This window comes from Rhinolophus sinicus, chromosome 18 (genome assembly GCF_057876585.1).
Source record: "Rhinolophus sinicus isolate RSI-liver-muscle chromosome 18, RSI-T2T, whole genome shotgun sequence".
Taxonomy (NCBI): domain Eukaryota; kingdom Metazoa; phylum Chordata; class Mammalia; order Chiroptera; family Rhinolophidae; genus Rhinolophus; species Rhinolophus sinicus.
The window spans coordinates 48109037-48126113 of record NC_142518.1 but is presented as its reverse complement, the minus strand read 5'-3'; the positions used below and the strand labels follow the sequence as shown (position 1 = coordinate 48126113).

Genomic DNA, 17077 nt, shown 5'->3' with positions numbered 1-17077 from the left:
GAAGTATATTGCCAAAATTATTTTCCAAATGGATCATGTCACTATGTTGTGCATCTAAAAATGTACAAGTGTGCACTAGTTTCAAGTAGTAATTGCTGTTAGGTTTTAGAATTTTTTAATGTTAATTTATTGGTTGTAAAATTATATCTTGTTATTTTCATTTACATTTCTTTTGATAGGTGGCAAGAAATTGAGTGCTTTCTGTGATTCAGTTTTTTATTTATATTTCCTAAATTGTGACTTATTTGTTAATTTCCTTAATCCACCCATCTATTAGATCTTGATGGTGAACTTATAGATGGTTTTAAAATATTAAGACTGTCATATTTGTTGCAGATATTTTCCATTTTTTCTTTTGAATTAATTTTCTTTGTAAAGGAGTCTTAAAAGTGAAAGCTATTTTTTATATACTATAAAGATGCATCCACTTTTGAGTAACTGTTCCTGATTGAACAGTTTGGGCCTGAGATACTAACTTTCAGTAGGGTCAAGTATATTTGGTTTACATGCTTAGTTGTGTTTCTTTGGATACTGAGAAACTTGGATGTTTGTTGGATAAATGAGTAGGTTTCTGGACCTCTCCCCTCTTTCACTGTTTTTTTTTTCCCTTGTGTCTCTAGGCCCTCTTGTCAAAGTAGCTTTTCTGATTTTGTTTTCTTCCTGTTGATGTTGTTTTTTGATGTTTTTTATTCTTATACTTCAAGCAGTGGTTTTCAGCCAGAGGCAGTTCTTCCCACCCCCAGAAGATGTTTGACAGTGTCTGGAGATATTTTTGCTTTGCCGTAACTTGGTGGTAAATGGGGTATTCCTAGCATCTAGTGGGTAAAGGCCAGGGATGCTACTGAACACTAAAATAGACAGATAGCATCCCTATCATGAAGAATCATAAGGCCCAAGGTGCCAGTAGTTCTGAGGTTGAGAAACCCTGCCTTAAAGTAACACACTCTTTCCTCTATCCACTTGCAAAGTATAGATAGAAAAAAGCAAAGCAGAAGTAATGGTTAATTGTTTCAAGGAACTCAGCAGTAAAAAATATTTGATTGAAGAAGGAAGATCACTAAAGTCCCAAAGTTATGGTGCATGCTCTTCCCAACTTAGAATTGTGGACATTTCTAGAGATTGGGGTGGGAACAGCTGCCAAAAAGGAATCCTCTTACCTGATACTGATGCTTATGGATTTTCTACCATCATTTATTCTGCATCTCTCAGTGTTACATAAATACTTAGATCTCTAATGTGTTCTTATGATTTGCATTCAGAGTTTTGTTGATTTTGCTATTCATCATTCATTTTTTTGTCATTTTTGTCAGTTTAAAATGGCCAGTGGATCTACTTTTGCCTGAAAAAAGACTTTATTGCTCTTAAGATTATATCACTGAAAGGTTTCATATTTTTGATTGTGGAATGGTTCTGATGTACTGATCTAGCTAAAACTCAAGACTTGCCTTAATTTTGCCTTGCTTCAACACAAAGCAATTATCATTTGTACTGTATTATTTATGTACCATGGTGAAAGGTCACCTTCAAGGTGACTGTGAACTTATAGGAATCTTATGTTTTGATTAAAATAAAATGTGTGGGATGATAAATATCTTCAGTGTATAAGGGAAAACTGGAGGAATTTCACAGAGCAAGTGAGTAGTTGTAAATCCTTACATGGGGATCAGGAGTTCCATTTGAGGGAAGTGAACAGAATCCAGATGGTATTTGAAAGAGAATTATGGAGACCTGTGTTTTCTTCTGGCTCCCTTTTAACAAAATTAACTACAAAATACACACACACACACACACACACACACACACACACACACACACGAAACAACAAAAAAATGGAGGCAGATCTAAGATGACATCATAGGAGATGAAGCCTCAAAGTTCATTGGTAACTAGAAGAAGAGCCTATAGTTTCAGAAACCAGAAAAGGGAGAACCTATAGACAAGCCTACAAAGAATTGTTTGTTTGTGATAACCTATGTGGTATCATAGCTTTCTTTCTCTTTTCAGTATTTAAATCCTCTTATATTCTTCTTCAATTTTTAGGGACAGCTGTATATAGGGAGGATGGGTGTGAGGAGGTAGGACAGGAGTTCATAAAAATCCCCTATATAATTTTTAAGATGTATTATACTTAACCAAATACAGTCTTTGTTCTAAAATTATTTCACGTTATATAAGATTTAGCTACATATTTAAAGACAGTCTGTTTGACTAGTGCACCACAAAAGGCAAAATGGAACTATACTTAAAAACTATAGTAAGGCAAACAAAATCAGACTTCTGGGATTTAAAAGAAGAGTATTCTTGGTGCTTTGTGGTAGTGAACTTGAGTTCATAAAATCGTGAAATGTGTGATGGAATTTAGACTTCTCACAGGGTAGAAATGCTGTAGTGTGTGTACCCTATTTATTTCATCTTAATATTCATGGTTTAACTTCACAAAGGTTTCATTTTTAGGTTTTAAGGAGTGAATCTCCCATTTTGTTTTCCAGTGAATATCACCTCTGCCAGGCAATTAACAGGATGCAGTCGCTTCAGCCATATTTTTCCTTCATCTGCGTACCAGCACATTAAGATGCATAAGAGAATTCTGGGACACTTGTCATCAGTGTACTGCGTAGCATTTGACCGAAGTGGGAGAAGAATTTTTACAGTGAGTTTAAAATTTATAATACTGTAACGTATTAGAGATTTACAACAATTGAAGCTAGCCTTCATAGCAGCATTGAATTATGCTTTGTAAACAGTTTATCCTTTTTAGACACAGGAATGCAGAAAAGATGAGTGGAAATTGAAAATCTTTTCTCATTCTATATAAGTAAATGGGTAAACTATAATGTCCTCTATCTTTAGGGAAATAAATATTTATTAATGTATATTTTCCCTTTGTCACTAGCATAATCGGTGCCAGTTCTACTTAATTAATAATTATATCATCCTTATGGTCAAATAATTAAACTGCACTATACAGTCAGTAATGAAGATTACAGTTATTGTGTGTATATTCCTTTGATTTTAGTACTATTTTTAAAATTCAGTTTTCATTAACCAGATCATGCTGTGTGCTTTTGAGTACAAAATTGTAGCACACTAACATTTTAGAAAAAATATTCAAGCAATTAAGAAAAAAGGCTGTCAGATCTCAGGAAAGAATGAATGGCAGAGATACTTAATGCTAAATCACTTAAAAGTGAGTTAAAAATGTTTTGAGTTGTCAGGATTGGTAGTAGTTTTGAGAAGCCCTTCACAAATATCATTGTCAGTTTGGACAGTGCTTTGTCAATGCTATCATTTGGACATCATTTATATTTGCTACTGGATCCATGTTATATGGAGAGAAGTGACTGAAAAATAAAGACTTAGAAATAACTTAATAAAAATCTACTCTTGTATTTCTGGCTTTTGTTAGGGTGGTGAATTTCGGCTTCATTGTAAATCTCCTGTCCTTTTGTGTTATAATAGGGTTCAGATGACTGTTTGGTGAAAATTTGGGCAACAGATGATGGACGCCTCCTTGCTACACTTCGAGGGCACTCCGCTGAAATTTCTGACATGGCTGTTAACTATGAAAACACTCTTATTGCTGCAGGCAGCTGTGATAAGGTTGTAAGAGTGTGGTGTCTTCGAACTTGTGCTCCAGTTGCAGTCCTTCAGGGACATTCAGCTTCTATTACTTCCATACAGGTGAGAAAAATGGAAAAAAAATACCTCTGACATATGTAAGAAGGATAAGAATTCTCTTTTTTAAAAATATATTGTGTAGATAATATAAAGAATGGCAACAGAAAAACATCAGTCTCTTAAGGGCTTTGTCAGGCAGGTATTTTTTAAAGTTCCTTTTTCACATAAATCTATTCTCTTTAGAAATATGTAAAAAGGTCATTGAAAAAGTTTTTCAAATACAGTGTGAGACATCTTGTTTATCTCATATTTGTGAAGAATGGAGGGACTTGTAAATGCCTTAAGGAGCAATATTAATACCTGTTAGTCAGGATATAATAAACAGGTTCTAACTTGAATATTGGCATATTTTGTGTTAATATTTAATCCAAGATGCTCATAAGTCAGATTTAGACAGAGAGTTAGAAAAAGAGGGATAGAGAAGTTTAATATTAGGGAAATTTTTGTTCTTAGTTTCAGTGATTTCCTATTTCAACTTGATGTTTGACATACAGTATACTGACTTCTTTTAAATACTTGTTCATAAAGTGTTTTTACCAGATGTTGGTAGTGAAAGTCCTGGATACCCCCTAAAGATCTTTTATTTAATAAAACTAAGCTGAACTGTGGTCCTCTTCTTGTGTTGAGAGCAAAACAGAGGAATCCTTCTGAAACAGTCTTTTATAGTTTGGTCAAGGATATCACTTTTGTGGACAAGATAATTATTCCCATTTACTTTTCTTTGTTCTTTAGTGGCTAATAAGTATGCCAGTCATTTTTATGTGTGTTATTTAAGTACTATATTACCTGTTTATGAGGAGCTAGCAAGGATTGAATTGGTTGGATTTGAAAAAAATCAAGCATGTTAGATTTGAAAAAAATTTATATCAGATTTTTGATCAGTTGAAATTATTTCATGGATTTTGTTTTGGGAGATAACCAGGTACTTGTGTTCCCACTATCCTATCTGAAAGTATTATTTCTGGAATGTGGAGATACTCTCATACAACATTTAAAAATTACTATTTGTTTATACTGAAAAATGTTTATGATACTGTTTGGCTCCTTCATAGTTTCATATGCTAGTTTCTATGTCATTTTGTTTACATGTGGGAGTGTCCCAGAGATCCACGGACCTCTTCTTTATCACATTTTTTTTCCCTTAGTGATCTCATCAAATCTCATGGCTTTGAATTTCATCTGCAGGCTGATGACTCTCAAACTCATATTTGCATCTTGGGAACTTTTAGCTCCATACTGGTATATTCAGCTACCCCTTGGCATCAACACATGAATGTCTACTAGGCATCTCAAAGTCAACAAATTTAAAATTGAACTCCTGTCTTCTTTTTTCAGATCTGTTCCTCCCAGAGCTTTCCCCATCTAAACAAATAGCAATTTCATCCTTCCAATTGCTCAGAGTAGTCATCCCTGACCCTTTTCTTTGTCTTATATCTCATATCTAACTTGTTAACAAATCATATTGGCTCTACCCTCAGAATATATCTAGAATCTGACAAATTCTCATGACCTCCATCATACTACTCTATTTTAAACCACAATCATCTGTGACCTAGATTACTGAAATATACTTCTAACTGGCCTTCCTTTCCCTGCCTCCTGCCCCAATCTAGCCTCTGCGTAGCAGCCTGAATGATTTTGAAATGGAAATAAATCATGTCACTGGTGCTCAGAACCCTCAATATCCTTCAATGTCAGTGTTAAAGCCAGTCTGTACAGTGACCCACAAGACCTTACTTAGATTCTCAGTCCCTTGCTCTCTTTGACTCGTCTCCTACTACTTGTTTCCTGTTCTCATTCTGCTTTAGTTGCTATCCTCTGCTTTTTTAGATCACTCTAGTTACACTCCTGCCTTTGCTCTTGCTGTTTCATGTCTCTGGAATAGTCTTCCTTGAATATTCACATGGTTCGTTTCCTCATTTTCTAAGCACTTTGTGCAAATGTTACTTTCTCAGGGAGACCGTCTTTGATCACCTTACTACTCTAATACTGTAAATTGCATGCCCAGCACTCCCTCTCTCCCCTTAGTTTCATTTTTGTCCATACTAATGATCACCATTTAGCATACATTCTCTATGCTTTATTTATTCTTTGCTAATTGACTCTCTGTTAACATTGTGGTGTATTATTATCCTTTCAGTTTCTTTTTTTAAATAAAATTAAGATAGAATGGTGTGATGTTAATAGTGGTTAATAATGGATGTTAATAGTGGGTTAATAGTGGTTAATAGTGGATGTTAATAGTGGGATTGTAAGTAGCTTTTATTCTATTTTTCTATATTCTTCAATAACTATTAATTTGTATTCAGAAATGTACATATAAGTACTTTTATTTTTATAATCTCTAACGATTCCTCATTTAAAAACCACCCAATTGGTGAACACACAATGGGATTTATAGATGATGTAATACAGAATTGTACACCTGAAATCTATGTAATTTCACTAACAATTGTCACCCCAATAAATTTAAAAAAAAACAAAAACCCAGTTAAGGTACATTAGTGGGCTATATCGAGCGCCCTTTGTGATTGAAAGCAATTTAAATATAATGGGGATAATAAAGGTTTTAGTATTCCTTCAAACTTAATAATGTTATACTATTTCACATTTAATTGCTGTTTCCTGTATATCAGAGATCGGTACATTTATAGACCGGGTAATAAATACTTCAGGTTTTGTAGGCTATTTGGTCTCTGTTCCAACTACTTAACTCTGATATTGCAGTCCCAAAGCAGCCACAAACAGTGTAAGGTGACTGTACCAATAAAATTTTATTTACAGATACAGGGAGCAAGCTGGATTTGGGGAGTTGGCTGTAATTTGCATACTCCTGCTATACATTGTGGATTAAGCTTTCTAATGCAGACTTCTTTGTCTCAGAAGTGAAGATATAAGCATGCTACCTGAGTACTAATTTCTTTACTATGTATCAACTCTTAATGGATAATATCATAATTTTTTTTTGATTTAATCTCTAGTCATTTGAAGTTCTGTGCTGCCAAACAAGAAAACTAAATAAATGACTTATATCTCTAATGATTGTTTTCTTTTCATTTGAATTCAGAATTTATTTAAATTTTATGCTTCTTGATCCTTAATCTGTATCTCAATGAAAGGTGTTTATTTATCTTTATTTGGAATGTTAAAACCTCACAGGCATGCTAAAGACTGTGGATTGATTTTTAACTTTTTCTTGTGTCCCAGGCATCAGGAGACCAGTGGCTCTTCCGTTTGTGTTTTTTTTCTGAGGACATGTAAAATACTGAGAATTCTACATAGTCCATTCATGGTCCATCTGGGTAGTAGTCATCCTTTAAATTGGCAACTTAAATATATTGTTCTAATCTGTTTTTTCCACAATGATACGAACAGAGATTTGACCTAGTTTACGCTATCCATTTAAAACAAATGAAAATGATTTAAATTTAAAAAGGACAAAATTGATATCATACTTCATTGAAGTTACAGTTTAAAGCAAAATATTAAAACTCATATACTTAGATATTAACTTCCTAATCATTGATTATAGATTTACTTCTGATGCTCTATTCATATGGAACTAAAAATTCCATGATTATTGCTATGTATGTAAGTAGATAGCAGATTTGTAGTGGTTTAACTAGTAATGACTGAGTTTTTTCCTCCATTAAAAGTAGTGAAATAGTAAACTTACAGTGTGATGTTGAATTTTTAAATAATTATTTTTTAGTACTACAAATATTTTATTCTAAATTCAGTAACTGAATTATTTTTCTTTGTGTTTTTTGTGATATTTAAAGTTTTTGTAAGGTATTCATTAATCTAGGATATTTAAATAACTAATTTCTTGAAACTGAAATTCTTAAGTGATTTTATTTAAAGTATATTTGTTGAAGTGATTATAATCTTAGAACATGCTCTATTTAAAATAAGTTTGAACGTGAAAGCTTTCTATTTTAATTAGAATTTTTTTTTTTTAATAGTTTTGTCCATCAACTAAAGGCACAACCAGATACCTCACTTCTACTGGTGCTGATGGAACAATCTGTTTCTGGCAATGGCATGTAAAAACAATGAAGTTTAGGTAAGTTAAGAATTTCGTTAGAAATTTTGTGAAAAATCAAATACATTCATTTTTCTTTATTACCTTGAGATTCTTAATAGTGCATGTATTTAAGTATATTAATTTATGTGTGTATATACACACCCATACCTACTTCAATTGAATATTAGAGATTTTAGAATAAAATTTTTATGAAACCAAGGTTGAAGAGACTAATTTACACACAAAATTTTGGTAATGAGTATTTGTTTCATTTCTTACTCTGGTAAGAAAACTTTGAACTTCTCCTAATGATAGTAATAAGTGACATGGTAATTTTTCTGTAAAGGTATAAAAATAATACTTATATCATAAAGTGTATTTATGAAGTTAAATGCATTTTTAACCTGAATGATGGGGCTAGTACTTATTGACTGCCTAAATTTTGTGGTTTCTATAATATTGATGCTAAATCTGTCAATATCCAGTGTGCTAAGATTCTTATATATTAAATGAAAAATAAAAACATCTTACTATTTTTTTAGAGATCGCCCAGTGAAATTTACTGAGAGATCCAGACCTGGAGTTCAGATATCTTGTTCATCTTTCAGTTCTGGTATGTTTAAAAATTGAATGTTTTGAGTATCAAAAATATTAAGTGACGTAGTTGTAAAAGATATATTTTTCAATTTTGTGGAGAAAAAAAGGCAACATTTGAGTTTAATGGAATCATATCAAACATGTGAATCACATATTATAATAAATGGACCTTTGTGAACTCTAACGTGATAGCTTTTGAGGTTTCTTTTTTTCTTATTTACAATTAATATGTTTGTATATAATGAAGAATTTAGTTGGTAAAAATAAAGCTCCTCCACCCTCAGTTCAACACTAAAATCCTGCCCTGACTTTTCAGAGAACGTGGACTGTGGCTCCATAAGTAAGACACTTTTACAGTGTGTAAATAGTACTTTTCTACTGCTAAGAATCACATGCTAGTTAACCTTTTTTTATTGTGGTAAAATGTAACAAAATTTACTACTTTAAAGTATACAGTTTTATGACATTAAGTATATTCACATTGTTTTGCATACATTACCACCATCTATCTGTAGAATTTTTTTCATCGTCCCAAAAGCAGGTGAGTTTTTACACTCAACAGCTGTAGCCACTATAGAGAATTGTAGACAGGTCATTTTATAAATAATTTTGGAACATTACGTTTTCACATAAAATATAAAGAATTCCTCAAGGCTGTGTAGCTCTTAATGTTTATGATCCAAAGTCCTATGTTTAATGTATAGTTGGTGGTTTTTTGTTGGGTTAGTGGTATAGTTTTCTTTTAAATATTTCTCTTATTTTTTTTTGAATTTACTTACTTTTCTGAGAAATGTTAGTATGTCTATAATGATTAGAAGATAACCTTGTGTTTCTTGAAGCTTTTTTATTAATATAAATTAGCATATAACTAAGGAAACGGGGCTTTTAAAGTTGCTTGGTACCATGTTAGTTTGTTTTTTAATCCTCCAGGTGGAATGTTTATTACAACAGGTAGCACTGACCATGTGATTAGAATATATTATTTGGGTTCTGAGATCCCTGAGAAAATTGCTGAATTAGAGTCACATACGGTAAGAAAAACATGAAAAATTTAAATATGTTGCTTTCGTTTTTAACACCCCTGGGAAGTTGGTTTTATTTCTTCTTTTCTGGTCTGTATCCCAATTTAATATAGATTGGTGCTGAAACCTATATGATAACATGCCTCTTTAGTAATGTAGATCAGTGTGAAATTCTGGATTTAGTATGGTTATAAGTTCTATTTGACTATGGAAAAAGAAAAAATATATTACAGTAATAGTTTATGAAAGTCCTCTTTTAGCCTGTTGTATTTTATTAACTATGTAAGCTGTTTGTTACTTTAAAGTCTACATACTTATTAAAAGACAAATATGTCTTGGGAAAAAAATGTTTTTGCTGAATTTAGCTTATTGGTCTTAGCATGACTGTTTTCAGAATGCCACAGGGAGGTAATAAATGAATGAGAAAGAACTGAGGTGAGGGGATGAAGAAAATTGTTTTTGCAGGGGCCCAGCTAAGAATAAAAGTAATAAAACTTAAACATTCCCTGTTGAAATTAGTGGCAGCTGTTAGTCATTGAAAGTAAGCTATCCTTTCAGGACATCAAAAACTAATTATTGCAACTGGCAGTGAGAATCCAGAATCTATCAGACAAATACTGCAGTGAAGTCATGGAACAATATGAATCACAGATACCTCTGAACATATGAAGACAGTTTAATAATTTTTAAAAACTGAAAAATAATTACATACAAAGATATTTAGTATTTGAGCCTTTTATTGAAAAATAAGTTTAAGTGCAGTTCAATAATTGAGTGGTTTGGAGAATGTGTACATTGTTTGAGGGTACATTTTTTGGTTTACTTTTTATTCAAGACAATCTCAAGCTTATAGAAAAACTGCAAACACAGAATAAAGAAACTCTACTGAACCATTTAAGAGTAAGCTGCCCCATCATCCCCAAATACTTCAGTGAGCATTCCCTAAAATGGAGAACATTTTCTTCTCTTTGAAAATTATTTTTTTCAGTTACATTTGAAAAAAATATTATTTTATATTAGTTTCAGGTGTACAGCATAGTGGTTAGACATGTATATAATTTATACGGTGATTTCCCCCAGTTAGTCTAGTACCCACCTGACACTATATATAGTTGTTACAACACTATTGACTATATTCTTTATGCTGTACTTTACATCCCCATGACTATTTTGTAACTACCAATTTGTATTTCTTAATCCCTTCACCTTTTTCACCCAACTTCCCAATCCCCCTCCCCTCTGGCAACCATCAGTTTGATCTCTGTGTCTGTGAGTTTATTTCTGTTTTGTTTGTTTATTTTGTTCTTTAGAATCCACACATAAGTGAGATCATCTGGTATTTGTCTTTCTCTGTCCGACTTATTTCACTTAGCACAATACCCTCTAGGTCCATCTATGTCGTTGCAAATGGTTAAGATTTCATTCTTTTTTATGGCCCAGTGCTATTCCATTGTATATATGTACCACCTCTTCTTTATCCAGTTGTCTATTGATGGGCACTCGGGTTGCTTCTGCATCTTGGCTATTTTAAATAGTGCTGCAGTGAACACAGGGATACATATGTCTTTTGAAATTAGTTCTTTGGATTTCTTCAGGTAAATACCCAGAAGTGGAATTTCTGGGTCATAAGGTAGTTTTATTTTTAATTTTTTGAGGAACCTCCAAACCATTTTCCATAGTGTCTGCACCAATTTGCAACCTTACCAGTAGTGCACAAGGGTTCCCTTTTCTCTGCATCCTCGCCAACACTTGTTTGTTGATTTGTTGATGATAGCCATCCTGACAGGTGTGAGGTGATATCTCATTGTGGTTTAATTTTCATTTCTCTGATGATTAGCAACATTGAGCATCTTTTCATATGTCCGTTGGTCATCTGTATATCTTGAGAGTACATTTTAGCTATATTATCAAGGAATAAAGAGAAGGAAAATGCACATTTTTGCTTATCCTTTAATCTTCTCATCAGTATAATACACATTGTATTAAAAGAAGATTCAAACAGCAGTATCTAAACTATAGTATCTAAAGACTGTCAGGTGACTGCATTGTATTAGTAAAGTAATTAAATAAACCATGTGAGAGACAGGAAATGATTTCTTCTGAAATAAAAAAAGTTGGAAAATGCATTTAACTACTATTAAATCTGTTATTTTAAAGTGGCATTTTAGATTAGTGTGCTGTTTTATTATGGGGATCATAATAAACTAATACTTATTTAGAACTATCTGTCTCTTGAGATTATGGTGTAGGAACAGATTTGCTTGTGTCTGGTTTGTGTCAAATTACTGTTGATAAGTATTTCTCCTTAGTTAAATGCATTGTTTAAGCCTTCATTAATTTTTTAAAGAAAATTAGAGGTTTCTTTTTTTAAAAGAAAATTGTAGCATTAAAAAATATACTCTGATGCTTTTGCATGTGAATTTGAGGGGAAGGGTAATTTATTCATTTTACAAATAAATTCTAATCAAAAATCTGTTTTATGTCTTAGGACAAAGTTGTTGCTGTTCAGTTCTGTAACAATGGAGACAGGTAATTATGTATAGTACATATCTGTGTAAACAGATGTTTGACATATTTTACCTCTGTTCCCTCAGAAGTAGCTACCTTTATTCTAAATACTTTATTTCTGTCCATTCATTTAGGCTGAAAGAACCTTGTCTATCTTTTGATGACATCCTTACCCCATCTCTTCTAAACTCCTGTCCAAGTAGTACCTATAGTCTATCAGTTCTTCCTTTCTAAATGATTTCTTGTTTGTTTATTTTTCTTTTTCCGTTTCTGTTATCACCCACCTTATCAGGATTCCATTATATGGCCTGTTACCATCATCTTGTCCATCTCTACCAGATCAACATTGCTGTGTTCAGAAATCTTTAGTGTTTCCTCTTGGTCTATAGAATAGAATTCAGATGTCTTAACCTGGCATTCAGAACTCCCTACAACTTGGCTTAGACCTACATTTTTTCTCATCTATTCCCCCTATAAATCCTACCTCTCCTTCACTTTTTCTCTTTCTCTCCTAAATCCTCCCTCTCCCTTCCATTCTTTTTCCCTCTATTTTCCCTCTCCCTTCTGTTTTTTCTTCTCTACGTCCTATCTTTCTTTTAAGATTCATAATCTACCTCAATCCTTTCCTTACTGATCCAGATTTTAGCATCTTGTCTTCTGCTGAACATTTGTATCACTTATTGTCTCTACTACTCATATGATACATATTTCCTGTGTCTGTAAATTCAGAATCACATAGAGGTATTCGTGCACCCTCTCAAAGGTCTGGTCCCAAAAAGGTGATAATCTGCCCTGGCCTAAAAATTGACCTAGAATAGATTTAAAAATGTAACTACTTAACCAAGAATTTGTATCTATATATGTCTCTAAGGACTTTATGTGAGTGACAATGATATTTTTTAAACATTTTTATGACAGTAGGTGATTATTATGATGAATTGGTTCATCTTTGTTAAATGTGAGAGTAAATAATGATGATCCACAAAGAGTGACATCTGTATTAGCAATGGAAAAAAAACCCTTCAAATAATTTTTAAGTTTGGTTTATTGCATTACACTTAGTTATACACTTAAAGATTTGTATAGCTATGACTTTTTCATGATAGAAGAATCTGTATTTTTAAATTCCTTGCCTTTTTCCTTAAAGGAGAAACTATCTTAATTAGTTATGTGGCCAATAAACACATTAGAACATGTCCAATTTTAGGAATAATCAAAGAAATGCAATTTAGAATAACAGTAATATGTTTTTTTTATTTCAGAATGAAAGGATGATGAAGAATGATAATATCCAGTATTGCTAAGGGATTAGGAAAAATGGATACTCTCCCACAATTTTTGATGAGATTGTAAATTGGTTAAAAATACTTTTCAGGGAAATAGTTTGGCAGTGTGTATCAACATCTTTAAAAAAGAGAAAAGTATGAGCAGTGATAGAATTATGGGTGAATGGATGTATTTTTATAACAATTTTATTGAGATATAATGCACATAATAAAATGCGGGGATTTCTAGTATAGTCATAGGACTGTGCAGCATTCACTACAATCAATTTTAGAACATTTTTATCACCCCAAAAAGAAATCCCATACCTTTTAGCCCTCAATCCCCAATCTTTTAAGACCCCTACCCTCATCTCTAGGCAACCATTAATCCACTTTTTGTCTCTATAGATTTGTCTATTCTGGACGTTTAATATAAGTGGAATCTTTTGAGTGCCTTCTTTCACTTAGCATAGTGTTTTCAATACCCATCCGTGTTGTAGCATGTATCATTATTTTATTCCTTTTTATTGCTGAATAATATTTGATTGTATGGATATACACAATTTTTTTATCCATTTATTGGTTAATGGATTTGGGGTTGTTACCACTTGTGGGCTTATTAAGAATAATGTCTTGAATATTTGTGTACAAGTTTTTGTGTGGACTTATGTTTTCATTTCTTTTGGATATATACCTGAGAGTAGAATTGCCAAGTCATATGGTAACTCTGTTTATCATTTTGAGGAACTGCTAAACTTTTTCTAAAGTGTACTATTTTTGTTCTCCCCAGTAGTGTATGAAGATGAAGGTATTACTTTTATAATTAGCAAGAAGGTGATTTCCTTTTTGGAGGAAAGTAATGGTATTTTAACTGTTTCTTTGCAGTTTAAGATTTGTTAGTGGAAGCAGAGATGGAACAGCAAGAATTTGGCAATATCAGCAACAAGAATGGAAGAGTATAGTGCTCGATATGGCTACTAAAATGACTGGGTAAGATTGGATGTTAAATATTTCAGTTGTTCTCATATGATATAGTATCTTTTACATTATTGAATTATATTTAATAGTGAAAATAAAATATCTTTGTAGATTAGTAAATAGTTTGGAGTTAATTGGTAGATGTGAAGTTTGAGTCTGTACATAATCTCTAAGTAAATTGCCTTTTGCTATTGATTAACATACTGGATGATAGGAACATTGCTGACTCATTTAATTCTGGTTCTTGTGACCCAAAGATCACTGTGCTCTACTAATGCCCACAGAGTTATTCTCTGACTTAGTTTTCTGTAGGTCATACACACGCGCGCGCACACACACACACACACACACTACTTTGAGGTTATCCCTATTATATGTCATCATGTGGTTAACTATTTCTCTAACTTACTGAGGATACCTTTATAATGTTTCATATTTTTAGCATTCCTACTAAACATTATAAGTACACTTAATCATTCTGTTTCATCATCTTCACTGTTGATTGGAAGATATACAGTTGTCTCTTTAGGACACTACAGTTTCTTTAGGGTGTGACCCTGAAATCAATTACCTTCCCATTAATAACAGTATGACTTTGTAGTCATAGCCAGTTACTGATAATGTCGTATTTGATTAAATCAAGTTACCGAATCTCTTACTGTTATTTTAAAAGACCTACTTCACAAATTTTAATACTTAAGGGAATAAGCTGTCCAATATGTGTTTTCTTCATATTTTCTAGTAGCCAACATAACCTTGTATTTTATTTTTCAAGGTATTTGTAAATGTGTTTCTAGTTTCACTTTTTTGTTGGTCTCGTGTAATTAACTACAAAGTTTTTGCCATTTTGTGTCCTTTTTTTCTCCCTAAAGTAAGCTATGGGTATTGCCTTATGTATATACTTTTATTATTTTATTTCGTCAGTACTTAAAAGTATAGTTTAGGATTTTTATATTAAAAAGTGTTGCATGCTCCTGGAGAGATTTTTGTCATAATTTGCTATTTTAGTTGCACTTTTATTAAAAATTCGCAATGTATGAATACTGCAAATTGTTTTGTTTAGGAATAACTTGCCATCTGGAGAAGATAAGGTCACTAAACTTAAGGTGACTATGGTGGCCTGGGATCGCTATGACACCACAGTTATTACTGCAGTGAACAATTTCCTTTTGAAAGTATGGAATTCAATCACAGGGCAACTTCTTCATACTTTGTCTGTAAGTATTCTGTTTTTAGAGCAATTAAAATGGTCAAAAAGGACATTATTCTTGAAGACAGGAAATTTAAAGTCTAATTTACTTTCTATGACTTACGTCCCTTGGAGAAGTAATTATTCGAGGTACCTCTGTTGACATATCTGTAAAATAGTTATGACACATGATATAGTTGCTAAAAGCAGTTAGGAAAACTGCAAGATCCATTCCAGGTCTGGTATTTATTTATCTGTTATGTTATTATAAGGGTATATAAGTTACTTTGTTTTTAACATGAGTTGGGATTTTTGTTGTTGTTACAGTTTTAGGGATAGAGCTAACTTTATTTTGACAAGGGTATCCTGTATATTCTAACTTCATGGATTAGTTTATGTAAGAAATAGAGGTAAGAGGAAGAAGTAGGAAAAAAAAGGTAACTTTCCCTCTTAAAAGGTGTATTTCCATGCAGATGACGTATAATAGAATTATACACTCGAAAACTATATAATCTTATTAACCAGTCACCTCAATAAATTTAAGAAATTTAATAAAATTTAAAAAGTAAATGTATTTGCCATAGTAAAAGGCTACAATATTTGTGGTGTGAAAAGTTGATAGGATTAATAGCAGAAAATCACATGGGTATGGTTGATGTCAGTTTATCATGGTACGGAATAACTTCAGGTTAAATTCAATTACTGATTCATAAGTACTTTAAGGAGAAGGGCCAAGTAATTGCCCTATGATTTACCCAGTAGTAAGTGATAGGGACTAGAAACCAATTATTTTGTTCTCTTTGTAGCATACCATGATTACATCCTCATTTGACTCCTATGTGAGATAATTAGCTAAGGCCTCTGAGTTTTCTAAAGATTTGTTTAATTTGGGGTGGATTTCCAGTTTATCTTTCAGATGTTTCCCAAGTCCTCTTTCCTAAATAAAGCCCTAACACTGTTTAGTGAAGTTTTAGATTCTTCCTTTTATCTGTTAAACCAATAATTACTTCATTCTGGGTTTCCCGGTTCCCTGGTATAAGTTTCTGTTAATATATATGGAAAATCCTCTACTGTTTGCTTGATTCTTTATTAGGAAGTATTTGTCTATGTCAGCACACTCCAATAGAAATATAATGTGAGCCACATATATAATGTTAATGTTTCTAGAAGCCACAATAAAAAAGTAAAGTACAAGAGGTGGAATTAATTTAAATAATATATTTTCTTTAACCTAGTATATCCAAAATAGTAGCACTTCAACATGTAGTTAATATAAAAAACTATTAATGAAATGTTTTACATTCTTTTCTCATACTAAGTCTTTGAAATCTGGTGTGTTTTACACTTACAGAACATCTCAATTTGGACTAGCCACATTTCAAATGCTTAATAGTTACATGTGGCTAGCAGCCACGGTATTAGCACAAGTCTGTATCTCTAAAAGTCACAGTTTCAAAGGCCGTGGTGTAGCTGTTGGTTTTATAAATCCATGTAAAATTCTGTCTTAATAAGTACCTTAATTTAGAGTTCTGTTTAGTGGTATTCTTCCCATGGGCTGACTCATGGGTCATCTGTTTTCAGTGAATTTTACTGATGAAATTTTAGAACAGACTATTTTTAGTCTTTATAACAGTCAAACTTAGTTTTGGTATAGAACTTATATTTTCTGTGTTAACAATTTGTATACCCAATTGTTATACAAATTTGTCTTAGTGGAGTGTAAAGTTCTTCCATTCAGCAAATACTTATTGAGCATCTCCTGTGTGCCAGTCACTGAGTTAAGTGTTAGGAAAAAATGGTAAATTAAGGAAAC

General features: G+C 32.4%; 1 protein-coding gene and 1 long non-coding RNA gene across 3 annotated transcripts in view; one reads left to right on the top strand and one right to left on the bottom strand.

Annotated features, from left to right (window-relative positions):
• The window catches only part of BRWD3 (bromodomain and WD repeat domain containing 3), a 105834-nt gene that overhangs the window by 41428 nt on the left and 47329 nt on the right, over positions 1-17077 (top strand). For both annotated transcript variants that reach the window (XM_074324122.2, XM_019717548.3), the window contains exons 7-14: positions 2490-2650; positions 3460-3681; positions 7644-7744; positions 8248-8318; positions 9233-9333; positions 11813-11853; positions 13983-14087; positions 15139-15292. In XM_074324122.2, the coding sequence (XP_074180223.1) occupies positions 2490-2650; positions 3460-3681; positions 7644-7744; positions 8248-8318; positions 9233-9333; positions 11813-11853; positions 13983-14087; positions 15139-15292 (956 nt within the window). The remainder of the gene's footprint in view (positions 1-2489; positions 2651-3459; positions 3682-7643; positions 7745-8247; positions 8319-9232; positions 9334-11812; positions 11854-13982; positions 14088-15138; positions 15293-17077) is intronic.
• LOC148754620 (uncharacterized) overlaps positions 10064-17077 on the bottom strand; it is a 102090-nt gene continuing 95076 nt past the window's right edge. The window contains exon 4 of the long non-coding RNA XR_016019974.1: positions 10064-11223. This is a non-coding gene — a long non-coding RNA (uncharacterized LOC148754620). The remainder of the gene's footprint in view (positions 11224-17077) is intronic.